Below are 17,429 nucleotides of genomic sequence, written 5' to 3'. Positions count from 1 at the left end.
ATTGTTTTACCACCCTATACTTGTTATTTTACCATTTAGATTCGTTTACTGATTTGCAATTAGTCTAGTTTCTCCCATTTTACCCCTGATGTTTAGGTCACATTATAATACCTAGCGAGGGTTATTGTCTTTTGTTATCTAGGTTTAGAGAGGTAATTTAAGCCAAACATTTTTTGTAAAAATGCTTAACTTTTATCAGTTGAATACATTGTTTTCCTTCTTGGAAGTAAGATTTCTACCTTGTTGAGATATTTCCTACTAGTTTAGCTCGTGAAAAGATTATTTCTTTATCCGTTTAAGATTAAAATCATCATTATCGTCACCGATCCGTATCAAACCGGTCACTCCCCTCGCAATGTTGGCAGCGTAACCGGAATCATAATAAAAAGTGCGATCAGAAGAGTCCTAGTCCTTTAGAGGTGTGCTGGTTTCACTTCAATGAGTCATTGGCAATGTTAAATGGACTAAACTTTAAATGCTTGATTGGATGAAGGGTAGGGAAGGGTTAATAAAGGAATGGTAGAGAAGGGTAGAGAAAGGTAATGAAAGGGAAAGAAGGGGAATTTTTAACCCTTCCAAACCCACCAAATTGGAGGGTTGAAAATTGGATGTAATTTCTTAAAAAGAAACCCTTCAAAACCCCTTCAAACCTTACCCTTCTAATTTTTTTGTGTTCCAAACATGAGTTTGTAGAAACCCTTACTAACCCTTCCCCTCCCAAACAAGGGTTTCTATCAACCCTTACTAACCCGTCCCTTATTCACCCCTCTAAACCCTCCATCCAATCAACCCTAAAAGGTATGGCTTCCAACGGCTTATTGCAGCATCAAATTGCAAGAACACCATTGAAGATACCATTCCAGCATCTGACTTGAGCTACACTGATGTGATTGTTCAAGCAATCCGGGCTGAAACTCATGCTTTCACTTCTATCAATTTTACCCATGAAAGATGCCAGAACTTGGAAGCCCATGAGCTAGCACAATGGGGTTTGGGTCTTGGTTCTCCACGGATTTTAGTCGAGCTTCTAACTTCTATTCAAAGTAATACAAGATACTTTTTCTGATCAAAAAAGAAATCCACACAATGTCAAAAAAGAAATACTCCATTAGTATCTGAAATGAACCCAACTTCCCAATGTTGCACCTATTTAGAACATTATAAAATTGATCTTAATTTGCAACAATAGACCTTATCTTGATAATCTTATAATCAGACATCCTAAACAGCTTAATCATCAAAACTTATACCCTAAAGGAGTTATATTTACACAAATATAATTTGTAGCAACACATTAGCAAAGCATGAAAACAAATTAAATTATTGTATCAACAAAACTAGCTTTTTCAAATCCACAATCTAACTGCCTAATTTCAAAACTAAGTCAACAATTTAGTAAGACTAACAAGTCAACTGCCTGTATGATTCCTCTCCAATTTCCTTCTACAAAAAAGAATCCGTTTGAGCCCTATAATAAGAAGCTCCTTCCACCATCTACTATATCATCCTGTACACTGAATTCCAAACTCAGATTTTCTGTACATCAAGGAATAAATGCTTCCCAAAAATTCTGTGTTCCCAATTTCAAATACCATTTCTCCTCCAACATTCAACCGCCTTCCGTTCGTCCAACTATCCGACACTTCGGGACTGTCTTCTGCATCATTGATGTCCCTTGGAACACCATCATTTGGTAACTCTTCCTAATTTTCAAAAACTGCATCACACCAGATTGTGTTGAGTTCAAAATTTGTGCATTACAAGAATGTAAGAACTCCCATTAAAATACGTGACAGATATAGCCTTAACGTTTCCAAACAAGGCCAATTTTTACACCTATGTGATAGAAAATTTGAAAAGACTTGTTTTTATGTCTAAAATGTTTATTGTATTACAAACTCTTACAAAAACCTTTCAAAATGCCAACCAAGTCTGTCACAAATTAATCACCAAAAAATTGTCATAACTAAAATGCATCCAACTATTTCAGTTTGTCAGTTTATCGACAAATTTATTTGAAAGGTACGGTGTGGCAGGTCAAATAACTGTCAAACCAGCTCGTTGAAATTTTTTGTTAGGTCAAGGTAAAATTGATCTTGCTTGGAAACTATGGGGGTAAATTATTAACATTTCCTACGTTAGGGGTTATACTTTCCCCAAACACAATAGACGCAAATTTGAACCTTATTCGAAAATACAAAACCGGATTTAAGATTGTTAGACGTGCGGAAGCAAAGCATGATGACTACACAAAAATTGAATACACACGCACCTCCTCCTGTGTTAACTTGCTGAAGCCAAATTTAATTCTCCAAATAGATTCAGCTTCATCGGCCGCTGGGAGGACAAGATTCTTAATGTTGAGAAACCCAAGTAGTTTCTCAATACAAGTGAATAAGGCCTGAAAATAACCCTACATATGCAAAAAAAAAAAAAAAAAAAAAAAAAAAAAAAGGCCGGTACATGAATCAGAAATGTTATATCCTCCGACGCACAAATAGCAAAACATCCGTTGAATATCAATGCATCAATATCATATTTACCTTTCCTTCAGCTTTGCCAATAGTTGCAGCTAAAGGAAGTTCGGCCAATTCCTGCCCGAAAAACCTAATGATTGCACAAGACACAACAACTTGGCTGCATAAAAATGGAAAAGCAATCATTATAAAATTGAACCTTATACAAAATTATAAAACGAGCAATTTCAGAACTCTTACTTGACAAGCAAAATGGCACAGTACATGCCACTGAAATCCTGACCTTTGAAGTTCTCCCTGCAAGAGCAAATCAACACAACCGTTTTGATGTAGAACCATGAAAAAAGAACAAAACAGGAAAAACCATTCTAATTTAAACCTTTAATAAACATGCCCAAGTTATGCCAGTATTTATCCACTAAAGTTGTACAATAAAAAATAATCCTATGCCGACAATAAGAGGAATGTCAAACTACAAAAGTAATAAACCAAGTCCTATTGACAATAGATTTCCTAAATAATGGTAAATATAAAGTTAACATATAATAATTTCACACGAAAATTTGAGTAAGAGATCTAGTTTCATATTTAAAAATTAATCTAAAAAACTACTAATAAAGTGCCCCTTGGCTGGACCACATTTACCAAAAAAATCTGAAACAGCGTTCCTGATGTGAAAAGGTCAAGTATTTTGAATGGAAAAGAAACATTTTGAAGCATTGATCTTTTCGATTTTTGTTGATAACCCCTGATCTTTCAATTTGACACATTGAGCCCTTAATCAATTATAATTGCACAGGTTAAGCTCCTAATAGCTAGAAAAGTCAGGTTTTAACACAAAATTTCATCTACATTCGAAATTTGCATTTTTAACAATTTCATCTACATAATTTGCATTTTTAACAATTCAAAAGTATTTTTTTTATGTCTGGTGTATTTATAAAGTAACTATAAACCCTTTCCGAACTATAATAAAATACAATTTCAGATGAGATGAAATGAAATGAAATGAATGGGATGAAATGAGTAATGCTCTTGTAACTAAATTAGATATTCACAACTAACTAATTTGGCAAGCAGAGGTTTAATCTATGCGGTTGACCGAGGGCTCAATGTTTCAAATTGAAGAATCAAGGACTCAAATCAATAAAATTGAAAAGATCATGGGCTTAAAGATACTATTTTTCATTTAAAAATAGTTCGATATAACTACATATGTATGAAATATTAGATGCACATACAACTGCAAGTATTTCTTACCCCAAAACCATTGATGGTATAAGGTCATGCTCATCTTTTCCAGATGTTCCAGATACGATTATAGGATTAAAACGTTCCTGAGCCAGGGACAACATAAAATCAATCAGTGATTAATAACAGTGGAACATACACATAATTCATGTTAAAATGTTAGTCACATCAGCAAGCAGCAGGTTCAAGGTGCAAAATCTTGCAGTATTTTACAGAGTTCCGTGACAAAATTCGAGTTCAGTTACAGGTTTGACCGGGTTTTTTGCCCACCCCTAACATGAACACTTATTAAAACAGAGGACAGTTCATTTCCTACTATGGAGTCTTTTTTTACGGACCAAAAAAATATTGCTGACATGGCGAACATGTACTCACATGAAATATAGAAAGGGCTTCAGAAAGTAATGCAGCGGCATTGCCAGAAGTATCTATTTTGTCATTAAGAAGCCTCCATCTCACATCAATGTTGCCCCGAGTCTCTGAACTCTTCTCCTCATTCTTACCCCTTATAGTACTTAGACAAGAATCGGGAAGCTTTTCTTCCCCGCGCACTACCAATTTCTGCAAAGCAGAGTAAACTCTCTTGCAGTCTGCGCAGCAGAACCACTTCCCTTGAGGCAACTCCTGCAGGACACATCACGTCAAAATTTACAGAGCAAATAAAACATAATACAATAAATCTCAGCATGATATGAAAAAATTGCGGAACCTTGAGATCCTCCATATTGTGTTCTTTTAAACAGCCGACATGGAACTCCTTCTCACACTGCACAATATGGGAACAAAATGGAGCACAACACTGATAATGAGATTACTGCATAACAAAGTCAAATTAAAATTTAATGAGCAACAATTTCGTTGTAAAGCCAAATACCTGGTCGCAAAGTAAAACAGTGCGAGGACCAAATTGCTTGTCAAAATCATGGCCTCTGCATAGAGAAAGAACACGTTAAAAAATAATACACTTGAAGCAAAGCAGGAAGCATAAACTAAATTCACCTATTTCTGTGACAACCCGAAGTAAAAAAGGTGCATAGGCAACTTATTGGGCATACTCAAAGATCAGAATATACAAGAAGATAAAAATAACAGACTACAGCATCTATATGATTGTTTCGTGATTGAAAGGCACCCACCTGCAGAACACGCAGCCACCAAAATCACTATCTAATGTTTTGACAATTCTGATGCAGCGTCTTGTGATCTCTTCTATAGGATCCACTCCTGCGACTCTTCCAGCAGCTATTGCATTGGCATTTCGCTCCACAAACTTTTCTTTCTGAAAGTTATTTACACAAAATTTGCAATACCATTTACCAGCCGGGATTTTTGGTAGAGAAAGACATTCTGCAATGAAATACGAAATATAATAAATTAAGCAGCTCAGAGGATGTTAAAACCATGAGTACCCATTGGCATATGCTGGCAAATGAGCAAACTGCAGCATTCATCCCAAATATTTCAAGCGCACAACATTGAATTCGGAACAGATGTTATGATCAACTTCGATGTTTCAGTGACCGAAATTCCACAATAGTCTAGTCACATAAAAGAGGAAAGAGCATAGGTGCTCTGGTTTCAGTTCCCAAATACAAATAGCATAATGCACAAAGCAAAAATATGAAATCGTTATGACAAACTAATTAAGTTTCTCATATTTTATTGAAAATTGGCAGATTAAAGAACAACGCCAACGAGAATCTCATTGACCCGAGGCAACTAATATTTACTACCAGTCCCATTTGAGCCATAATGTTCCTAGTTCACTACAGCCATATAAGTTGTAGAAATTGCTTGGAGCTAAGTTCATGTAACTGACTTTCTCTACTGTCAAACCAAACAGTAGAAATATATATACAAAAGACAACCAAAAAAATAAAAAGCTAAACGAATAAGCCAGTGTTTGGATAGAGCTTTGCTTCCTGAACTGTGCATGCCATATTGGCAAAACATGGACAGTTTGGACTATGACTGTCAACGCCAGATCATTTTTCCGGAAAATTCTATTTTCTATATCTATTATTCAGTCCAAATCGTTTTTTATCTGAACTAGGCAATTTACAGTAACAGAAATTATTGTAAGTAAGCATAAAAGTTTACCTTTGTGATAAGATCTTGGGCATACATCGCAGCATATTAGATTACCACCATCTCTACAAATCTGGCAGAGGTCATCATTATCGTGCGTGGCTAACTTCCGATTTTTGGATAGTGATAATGCCAATTCATGAAGAGACACCCCATTAGATGTATAGATGTGCAGATAGCTGCCAAATAAATAACATAAGATCCAAATAAAACCAAAATCAGATAAACTCGAATATGAATAATCATCTCACGGTGTCCCATTATATATGAAAATATCAACATCTTGCTGTGTGTAAGAGAAGTACAACTTGTGGAGTTATTAAACAGTATAGCAAAACATCAACCTGTTTGGACCCAAGACAATCGAAAGATTATGACAAATGTACTCACGGTTTTCGACGTGATGACCAACCAGCATGAGATTCAAATTGGGAGGGGCTGACCTGCTCATTTGAATGTCAACAATATCAAAACACCAGCATAGCCGGGTAAGCAATAAAAAGAATGGATGAAAAGTACCTCAGAATTGCAGCAAGAGCAAAATATACCAAACCCTTTCTTGTATCCAACCAACAGTTTCTGCCCAACAAGATAATGCAACTCATGAGAAATACATTTGAATCAAATGCATCAAAAGTACAATTACCATCATCTTGTAACAACCTGTCCTCGAGAGTAATAAGCCACTTCAGTTCCATCAGGCAAGATATCTTCTTCGAAAACCAACTTATGCATCCGTAGATCCCTATATAAAAGGGCAAAGAAAAGGCTAAGACCAGTAAACCGACAACAACAAAATAAAAGGAGTCTAGATTCTTAACAGCATGATTTGACAAGAATTAAAATCTGATGATATTTTATAAGATAGCTCCTTCGCAAGATAGATAATCCCAAGGATTTAAGAGAGAGAGGAAACCCAGGAAAAAAAATAAGCAAATGATGACAAATACTGACTTTGTAGTAAGTCTTCCATGACTCTTGCTTCGTGATACGCTAGCCTTAGTGCCATTAGACTGCTTACTGCCAAGAGATGACTTAGGAACAGCAACTGGTGTGCCAGCAGATGACACAGGAACAGCAACTGGTGAGTCAGCAGATGACACAGGAACAGCAACTGGTGTGTCAACAGATGATTTAGGAACAGGAACTGGTTTTGGTGTTCTGAAAAAAGACAATAAATTCGAAAAATTATAATAGTTTCAATCTAAAATTACCCTGCAGCAAAGAAGCCTATCATGCAACTCTAACACACACAAATTTAAGTACTAAGATTCACACCATTTATGTTTAGTTTCTGTTTCATAAGCATTTATTCCTATAGATAAATGAAAATACTCAGCAAGTTAACCTTGCATAAAGTTCAGCAAATATCACATCCACATCCATCGTAGATGGCACAACACAATGGTATAAAATACAAAATTAGTATGTAGGTGCGGAAGAGATGTCGGTAAGAAAGAGACTTTGACTTTCATTAATCTACACTAGCATCATGTTTGAAAATCAAAAAAATGATAAGCAAAAACATGGACTTCATCCCTAATTGACATCCACCATAAAATATCAAATTACTACTTTCCACATGATTCCCAATATATAATGAAAAATTCAAAACAGATAAAGTAAATTCATCAATGTCAAAAGTAGGTAAAAATCCACAACCATTACTAAAAATGTTTAGCCGTTGAATAAGTCATATGCTGGCTAATACCTAACTAATTCATAAAGTGTAACCAATGAAAAGCATCAGGCTACGGCATGTGTAATTGTAGTCATTAATGCATAGTTATTTAAGGTGCACTAAGGCACACTAGAACAAAAAATTGTAGCTCGCAGGTTGCTCTGTTGAAGAAGAGCAGCAATTTTTTTTTGTGCGTGGTTTGTGTTGTCTCTTGTCTGTGTTCAACTTTTCTTTCCTTTTCTATTTATTTTTCTTATTCTAGTTTAATCTTAGCCCTAGAACTAATAAATAGTAAGTGGCTAAGATTAAAACATCTTTTAAACCCTAAAAAATACTGTACCTATCCTACATAAGTGCCTAGGCTCAATCAGGCGAATGCCTTACAGATATTGCCCCACTTTCACCCTCTCAGGCGAAAACCCCTGAACCTTGCGCCTTTTGCGCCATTTCACAACTATGCATTAATGAGAAACAAAATTTTGAATACAAACAGCCAAATTGAAAATCAATGAGGTTCTGCGATTGCCCCTAGTATCAACAGAGGACAGAACTAGTAAATGAAAGCCTTCCATCAGATTACAAGTCTTTATATATGCAGCAATTCCAATAACCAAAGACATAAATCACAGTGTACCCGTTGTCAGTATCTGCAGTTATTGGCATGTCAGCTTGAGAATCATTCATCTCCACACATTGACTGCATAATACCACCGACTTCCCAAAGTTGACCACCTTATTTGACCCTATAAACGAACGAGCATTTAAGCTCCCGACATATAAGAGCAAAAACAAAACTTCACCAATATAAGAGTAAAAGATACCTCGGCAGTTCAGACAGAAAATAGATTTCCCCAAAGATGAACAACCAATAGAAAGCCTCAAAGCTTCATCCAAAGTCTCCAAAGATGCATCCTTACAAGCATTCATCACATCACGAAGTGTATTCCCATTCTCAAGGTATATATACTCTGGGGGCCGTTTATTTGCACTTCCAGCATGAAGCTCAAATGAGGCAGGGGCTACAACCTATGTTATCAACAGAGGAATAAAATGCACTCAATAATTCGATCAGACAACCTTCATAAGTTACTCAGTCAGTTTATGGACAATATTTAAGAGCTAGAGGCATTACTCACTTTATTTCCTTTGCAAGCACGGCAAAAACACTGAATCCCTGATCCCTTGATAACTCCCCGTAACCCTGCTTCTCCAGGCCCTCTTGTCTACACTTGAAAACAATGCGAGCTAAGAGTTTCAACAGATAACAATACTGTAACAAATAATGCATTGAATGGATGTTTATGGGGATGTTAAGTCATACCTTGATACCCCGCAAATACTTCACCTTTAATCCCTCTAATATGCCTGAATCAAGAAGATCCTTCAACTTCGAAGGGAATTTCTTTGAAGCATCAGCTCTCAGATTCTTCATCAATGTAATGGATTTAGCACTAGATGAAGTACCTACATCTGGACTGTCTTCAATGGTGGATTCAGTATTCTGCTTCAACAAAGACCTTGTAAACCTCCGCAAAGGCCTCTCCCCTACCTTACTATTACTAACATTAACCAAACTTGGTGATGCTTCGAGAACACTTCCTCCATTAGTGACACTAGCTGGCGACCTGAGACACCCATCTTCAAATACATTTTCCGAATCGCCTTCTTGAACAGCGTCAATTGCAGATTCATGTGCATTAGTTCTATCTTCGTTTACTTCTGTGCTTTCTAAAACCCTAACTGTAGCCATTTCTTCGGGTTCGCTCTTCAATACCTCGTCCGTTAAAATAGGCATTGACCCACTACTTTGTTCCTCCCTCAATCCTGCAACATTTGCAGCATTCTCCAAGTCGTTATTTTCCTCCAAATCCTCCTTCAATGTGGAATTAGACGACGACCCACTAGTTTTCTGTTCACATTCTTCATTTGTAGAATCATCATTCTTTATTTCCCCTCCCAAAAGAGGGACAGATTCAATTAAACCAACCTTTTCCTCCTCATCTCCACTGCCCAGTTCCACCACATCACTTTTCGCCTCTTCTTCCCTTGCAGTTTCTATTTCATCTCCAACTCTAACATTCTCTTCCAAAGGGGTTTCCTCTTTCATGCCCTCCTCTGAGCCATTTGCTTTCAATTTCCTTTTATTACTGGATCCCCTTGGACTTCCATTAGGTGGGGAAGAAGGTTCAACCTGACCCCGCCTAGACCTAGTCCGACCTAGAGACCCAGAGATCTCCGAATGGGACCTAAACGCGAACTCAAACTCACGTTTTAAACGTGGCCGGACCTTTGCTGCTAGCGTATCTGTGGAATCAGTCCCGTTTGCCATATGTAGATGAACTTTGAAAAGGCCTTCTGGGTTTCTCCCTTCTCTTCCCTTTGGGTTAACGGGTTATTTCAGTTTTTAATTGCGGAAATACCCTGTATTCATACATATGCATATAATTTTTTTTCTGGTTTTGAAATTGAATAGGTAATATGAATGGATTTCAACAACTAAACGATAGAGAAAATTTAGGGTTTGAAGTGAAGGGGATAAAGTCGAAAAAGGGTATGTCTCCGTTGCTTGAAGAAGAACGGAAAAACAGAGGAATTTTTTGAGAGAGAAAGTGAAGGGTTGGATTAAAGAGAGGAAGATACAGATACCGGAGAGAGAGTTAGGAAGCCACCTCGACACCTCAATTTTATTAGAATGACGAAAATATCCTCGTCTGTGCTTTGTTGCTACTATTTTCATTTAGGCCCTGTTTGGCAAAAAAAAAAGCTTTTTGGAATAAAAAGAACGAGTTGGACCAATTTTAGAGGTTTGACCACTGAAACCGCTGATTGGAATGTTTGGTAGAGAGAGGTTTGGAAGAGAGGTTTGTGATGAAAACGCTAATTTAGAAAAAACTCCTTTTAGGAGCTTTTTCAATTAGCGTTTTGCAATATTAAAATTAATGGACTTTTTTAACCCTAATAAATAGACTTCATCTTTTCCTGCACAAAAAATAATGCCTTTATTCGTCTTTTTGCACAAACCGCTATTATCAATCAGCTAATTTTTACTAAACAGGTTACACAAACAGCTAGTCAAATCAGCTAATGTAATCAGCTAACAACTAACAGCTAATGTAATCAGCTAACAGCTAATTCCCAAACAGGGCCTTAATATAATCAGGTAAATTACATATAAGGTCCCTTGCCATAGGTTTTATTTTTCTTTATAACCCCACATCTTATGAATCAAAGATAAAAGTTACCTTTTTTTTCATGAGAATTTTGATGATGATTAGTTGGAAAGATCAATTTGAATTGAGCTTTCTTATTATGGATTTAATGAGAGAAAACGAATGGAAATATTTGAATCTTGAATTGAATCGTATTTAAGGAAATTGATTTATTGCAAATGAGATAATGATGAATTTTGAAATTAGATTCAATGATCGAGAAAATGCATTAAATAACTTTGAATTTTGAATATGAAAATATTACAATAAAATATTTAGTAGTTGGAGGAGTGTGTTCATTTTGCCAAATGATAGTTCTCTGGGAAGATTCCAAAAACGAAACTTTTCAAGTCTGCTGCTCAAAAGAGAATGAAAACGAAGACGCGTGGGAAAGATAAAGCGCGTATCGTGTGAAGCATGAGAAAAGGCGTTGTGTGCACCTTCCGATCATGCGCGTGCCGTGAAAGAAGATTCCACAAAAAAACATATTGAGTGTGTGGGCCCCTCTATGTTGCTGTGTCCATCCAATAGTATATTTCGTCACTTAATTCTTTTTTGTTTTTTATACCTAAAATGCTTAACAGCAAAGATAGTTTTGAAAATGATGAATTTTTTTTAGAAATTCTATAAAACCATCTCATGTAACCTACAACAACACACATTAATTTTCAATTTTTTTGCTTTTAATACTTATTTTCAAATACTCGATAAATTACAAATAAGGTCCTTTGATGTAGGTTTTATTTTATTTATAACCCCTCATCTTCTGAACCAGAGATAAAAGTTACCTTTTTTTTCCATGAGAATTTTGATGATGATTAGTTGGATAAATCAATTTGAATTTATTTTTCTTATTATGGATTTAATGAGAGAAAACGAATGAAAATATTTGAATCTTGAATTGAATCATATTTAAGGAAATTAATTTATTGCAAATGAGATAAAGATTAATTTTGAAATTAGATTCAATGATCCAGAAAATGCATTGAATAATTTTGAATTTTGAATATCAAAACATTGCAACACAATATTTATTAGTTGGAGGAGTGTATGTTCATTTCGCCAAATGATAAAGCGAAGATGTGCGGGAGAGATACGCGTGTATTATGTGAATAATGAGAAGCGACGCGACATGCATCTTCTAATCATGCACGTGTCGTGAAAAAAGATTCTATATAAAGCATATTGAATGTGTGGGTCCCTCTGTGTTGGTGTATCTATCCAACGATACATTTCGTTACATAATTTTTTTAAATTTTTTTATACCTGAAATGCTTAACAACGGAGATAGTTTTGAAAATGATGAATTGTTGTACATTGAATATTAAAAAAAATATATAACGGTAATTTTTTAAAAAATTCTATAAAACCATTTCATGTAACCTATAATGACTCACATTAATTTTCAATCTTTTTTTTACTTTTAATATTTATTTTCAAATCAACCTCATGATTAATACAACGTATTCTTACTTTATGAGGAAAGTTATCGCGAGGAAATTCATTTACAAGATTTCACAATCATACATCGACTATGGATGAAACTGCTCTAACATATTATGTGTCACTCTATTAAAATTAAGTATGAATTTTAAAAATTTATGTTATTTATTTAATTTGAAATTAATCTATATTATATATTTATTTTAATGTATTTTATGTATGTTATGTTTTTAATTTGAAATTATTCCATGTTATGTATTATTTTAAATTATGTTATGTACATTAATTTTATGAACTTTAATTTTTAAATAAATTATTCAAATTATAAACATTTATTGGGTTAATAATAAATATTAATAAATAATTTTTATTCAATTAATATTAATAGATAGTTTTTATTCGATTAATATTAATTCATTATGAATTTATTATTGTAAATAGGTTAATTGATTAAAATTAAAGGAAGTAAGATATTACATGATATGTGGAACTGGGGATGGCAACGGGTACTGCACCCACGGGTAAGCGGTACTATCCGATCCTAATCATTACTCGTAACGAGTATGGAAATACTCCACAAGATACATGTTATCAGTTGTAACGAGTAGGGGAATAGCCCCCGGATACCCGTTATCCGTCATAAATCTTTTATATATTAAAAAATATTATTGTTTTTTAGATGTAAAATGTGAGATTCGAACTCACACCTTTTGTTTTTTAACCACTAAATGATACCTTTAACCTATTTTATTCTTATTGATTAATGTTCAATTTGTTCAATTTTTATATGGATAATTTATTAAATTTATATTTTGTTAAATTTGTAATATTTTTTTTGTTTATAATTTGTTAAATAGTGTGGATTGTTACTAACCACTGGAGATGATTTTTAGTAGAGAATATTTTAAGGAGAGAGTTGTTAATAATATGTGATGTGAAATGGTTGGAGGGTGTGCAACCCTCCAACCATTAGTGTGGGAGATAGTATCCATTAGAGGGAGAAAGATAAAAGTTGCTAGAAGCTAGTAGGTCGTGGGATTGGGCGAACTGACAGCTTTAAATCACTTTGAGAAGAATTCGACGCACATGAAGAAGAGGACTAAAGACGTGCGTTTTGGTTGGTGGAGAATAGAGTCTGCACAACACCCTTTCAAGAAGGCGCGTTATTTCTCATTAAATAAAAAAAAATGCAATGGATCCCACTAATGTTTTTTTCTATCCAAAATATAAGTTTTTCCATATCTAACTTTTTGCATTCAGAATACAAAAATGGGTTGTCAATTTATTAAAACAGATATAAATAAAAAAATTATTGTAAAATTCAAGTTTTACGGTTTAAAAAAAATAAAAAAAATGACTTCATTTATATTCATCTCTTGTAACAAAAAAAAAAACTAACTTCATTTATATTCATCATTTTTAACACAAAAATAAAAAAATCTAACTTCATTTATATTCATCATTTTTACTTAATTTATTATCTATTATATTATTAATGCAAAATGGGTAATTGATTTGTAGGAATTTCATTCATACTAAATCGGGTCAAGATATTTGTCTAATTAAGAAATTAGATAATTATGTATCCTAGTTGAATTAATTCTAACTAATTAATTAATTAAGAAAATACTAATTTAACTAGGAAGTTAGAAAGTAGCTGAACAATAATTAATAATTGTCTCATCCTTGAAGTACAAAGATACTTAGCTTATAAATAGAGGCGTATGTCAGACATAACTAAAAAAGACACAACCAATTCATAGAATTCAGAGCAAATTCTTTCTCTATCTCTCTACAAATCGGCCTCTCTCTCTCTCTCTCTCTCTCTCTCTCTATAGTCAATGAGACTTTATTCTTAGATTGTGGATTAATCGTTCTTCCTCCCGAATAACTTTGGCGTGGGAAGAACATGACTGGTGATACATGTTTGTGGTTCAAGGTTTCTTCCGCTGCCTACTCATGATTAATCAAAACTCCAAGAGGTAAGCCTCAAACCCGTATTTGAGTCTGTTTGATTATTTGGGTAGTAAAATCCTTCATTGGTATCAGAGGTTTATGACTTGTGTTCTAATTAATTAATTCAAGGTTAAGAATTGAAACGATGATAATAAGCATGTAAATATTAATCGATATGTTAGAATTATTTTTTATATGTTTAGAATATGTTTTTTACACTGTTTTTGCATTAGAATAGACTGAAAATTGAATTTTTTTTGTGTTTTATGATTATGAGTCTGTTTTTCTGCTTTAGTATAGTTTCAGTCTCAGTCGAAGGATGTGATGTTTATATCTAAAAATTGACTTATCATTTCAAAAAGTTAACCTTACCAACATGATTGGAGACCCTAAAAACCTTAGGATGGATTTTTTCCAAAAAGTTTTGAAGTCGGGAAAGTGGCACGTGGTCCACATGCACCGCTTCACTGTCAATGCGGGTAGGACAATCGTGCTCCACGCGACGCTTTGTTACTGAAAAGTGAGGCACCATATGGCGCCACATGGACTAATTAATTGGTGCCACTAGGCCATGTGTAAGTCACGCGCACCGACACCCTAGGTGGTGCGTGTGACGGTTCCTAAAGGTATTTTTGCCTCCATTTTCGGGCAGACCATGTTTATGTATTTTTTCTTATTTTTAAGCTATTTTGTTTAAATTTTTTATGAATATGTTATTTATTTTTGAATTAAAGTAGGTTAAAAAATCATTTTAAAATTACAGAAATAATTTTAAATACCGAGAAATGATAGAATATTTCAAAAAAATTCCAGTAATTACAGAAAAATATTCTGGATTGCATAAAACTGATCAAAATTCGTTTTTGATAATAAAGGTTAAATAATCTTTAATCTATTTATGTTCTTTAGCATTTATGGCTATTACTGTCCTAGTTTCCATCGTCGCTCGCTATTATCAGGCTAAATAATTTGATGAAGAAAGTCAAACGTTGCAAGATGATCAATTTTCTCGACATGATAGATAATTAGGAAATATCATGCCACGTCATCAAGATGCAAAATTTGATACAAATTGTAATAATGGCAAGAGGTTTAGCTTAGACCAAGAACTATTGTTCAGAACTTTAAGAAAGTCTTTTTCAGCTCCAAATCTGAGAAATTTGTTAACTGAAAGTTGGAGTTTTAGAGGAATAAGTTATAAACCAACCGTATTGACTTTCATGGAATATATGAACGGTCAATGTAGAACTATACTTGAAGCTAATTCCAACATGGAACTGAGATTTGGAAAATGTATTGCAACTTTGTGTTATAAGAGTAAGTTTAATTGAGTCACCTATGAATTAACTATGTAAGTTCGAAACTCCATCTTAGCCAGAAAAATTTGGTCAGAGGACCAAAAACGCAAACTTGTTTAGAACTTAGTTTGGTTGGTTAGGTACAATTTAAGTTAACTAGAAGTTTTGAGATGGTTTCTATTATTTTTTATGGATAAAGATATTGATTATTATTCTTATTTCATATTTAAAGAAATTTTAACCGATATTTAGTATGAAATTATTTATTGCTTAGTTATTGCATGCTTATTAAGTATAGAAATTATAACTAAGATAACTGAACATATAACAATAATATTAATATCCATCTTGTATATGATGCAAGTTACTCCATAAAACATTTTTCTCAATGCATGATTATATTTAATTAGTACAGATGAACATTAGAGAATAGAGGGCGATTATAGACTTATTAGGTCTCTTTTTCGAATTTATATCTAGTGTGAAACTTTGTTAATTAGGTATAAGTTGCATAGAGAACCTAGACGTATTGATAAAGATAACTTCATATTAGTGTGTGCAATTAAATGGAGATTAAGTTATTATAATGGCTACTTGTAGACACTTGAGTCGGAGGACCCGTGATGAAAACATACGATAAATGGTCAAAAACAATAAAAACGATTGATTCACACACACAAAAATAATTATGAGAAATCCTAAACAGTTTGAACAAAAAAGACCATCAGGCTCATACCAATCGACATGAGTCGATAAAACCCATTAAATCCAACATGGACCCACATAAATGGGCCCGAAAAACTAACACAAGCCCATCAGCCCAAACACGGATCCATACGAGGGGATTCATTCATCTAGTCACATGCCTGAACGATCGACCCATCGGCCCGACCGCAGGCCCTTGCGAACGAGCCCGGGATGTCGGCCATAGGCCTATTGATAGGGGTCAAAAACCCCTATCTTTGGGTACGGTTTTAGGACGGTTTTTAGGTTTATTTGGCTAATAAGCGAGCAATTCTCGCATTTAAATGCTTTTGTGTGAGTTAGTTAGAAATTGGAAGCATTCTATTTACTTTTCGTCGTTTAGGCTCGTTTTGTGATCAATTTAGGCAAATACGGCCGAAATAACACGCATATTAGAATTTCGTTATCTTTTGAAGCTAATTGGTCCGTCAAAAGTCGCACCAAACGAAGCGTTTGCTCAAAATAAGCGATTGACGGATCAATTCGGCTTTTGGACTAATGTTTTCTAGAGTTTTTATGCGTGTGCAGGTGTAAGTTCGGACGAAAAAGGGTTTGGAAGTCCAGGTTATCGTCCACAGGATTTATTTCTGCAAGTATCAAGCTACTAAGTCTCGGATGTTATCTAGGCTTAGGGGGTTTTGAGTTTGGTTTTGTTAAATTAATCTACTCCTAGGTTGAATTGTGCTAATCCTAGCTAAATTATCTAATTCTAACTAAGTTATCTAATTCTAGCTAAGTTATTCTAAGCCTAACTAAATTACTCTACCCCTAATTGATCTTTCATTAATGAAACTATTCGAAGGAACATGGAATGATCGATAATAATTAAGATAGATTATCAAGTCTATTGAGTAAAACCTAATCCAAGTCACTTGTATTCAAGGCGATTAACCCTACTTACCCTCCTGAGGTTCCTAGCGCGTGATTCCCTAAGGCCGAAACTAGGTCTAAGGCTCAGTAAATTGGCGCTTAATCAACTAAGAGGTCGTCAATCTCCTAGGCTCTGACTAGGTCAGATTCAGCTCGCAATATGTGCCTACTAGATTTTGGGGCTTTTGAATGAGTTAAACCAATTGAATAAAGCGTAAGACAAGAATTAGACAATAAACATAGAACAAAACAAGAGCTAAATTATTATTAAAGGCGAGATGATTGTCACAAGATACAATAAGACAAGTTCGGCAACTGTATCAAAGAGTACAAATATAGAAAGATGAAAGAAGATACAAAAATCCCTTTCAGGGAACCTGTTTACTCTGCAGCCGGCGACTTGATCTTAAGG

The 17,429-nt window shown here is 34.5% G+C and overlaps 1 protein-coding gene across 1 annotated transcript; it reads right to left on the bottom strand.

Moving 5' to 3' along the window:
- Window positions 1-1,300: 1,300 nt before the first annotated feature.
- On the bottom strand, window positions 1,301-10,155 carry LOC136222339 (uncharacterized). The gene is made up of 18 exons (XM_066009994.1): window positions 8,819-10,155; window positions 8,634-8,720; window positions 8,319-8,523; window positions 8,132-8,240; window positions 6,771-6,977; window positions 6,480-6,561; window positions 6,336-6,395; window positions 6,207-6,259; window positions 5,829-5,995; window positions 4,865-5,075; window positions 4,603-4,657; window positions 4,438-4,494; window positions 4,104-4,352; window positions 3,738-3,814; window positions 2,718-2,774; window positions 2,544-2,637; window positions 2,273-2,413; window positions 1,301-1,717 (listed from the first exon to the last, which is right to left on the bottom strand). The coding sequence occupies exons 1-18, from the start codon at window positions 9,824-9,826 to the stop codon at window positions 1,610-1,612; spliced, it is 3,027 nt and encodes a 1,008-aa protein (XP_065866066.1). The 5' UTR covers window positions 9,827-10,155; the 3' UTR covers window positions 1,301-1,609.
- Between the last annotated feature and the right edge of the window lie 7,274 nt (window positions 10,156-17,429).

Source organism: Euphorbia lathyris, chromosome 3, assembly GCF_963576675.1.
Source record: "Euphorbia lathyris chromosome 3, ddEupLath1.1, whole genome shotgun sequence".
NCBI lineage: Eukaryota > Viridiplantae > Streptophyta > Magnoliopsida > Malpighiales > Euphorbiaceae > Euphorbia > Euphorbia lathyris.
The sequence above is the reverse complement of the archived record's forward strand: the minus strand, read 5'-3'. Positions and strand labels throughout refer to the sequence as shown.

Coding starts and splice junctions, on each gene's coding strand:
- LOC136222339 (XM_066009994.1), bottom strand. CDS start 9,826: ATGGCAAACGGGACTGATTCCACAGATACGCTAGCAGCAAAGGTCCGG. Junction 8,721..8,818: donor AGTATTTGCGGGGTATCAAG/GTATGACTTAAC, acceptor TTTCAAGTGTAG/ACAAGAGGGCCTGGAGAAGC. Junction 4,495..4,602: donor CTGTTTTACTTTGCGACCAG/GTATTTGGCTTT, acceptor CATATTGTGCAG/TGTGAGAAGGAGTTCCATGT.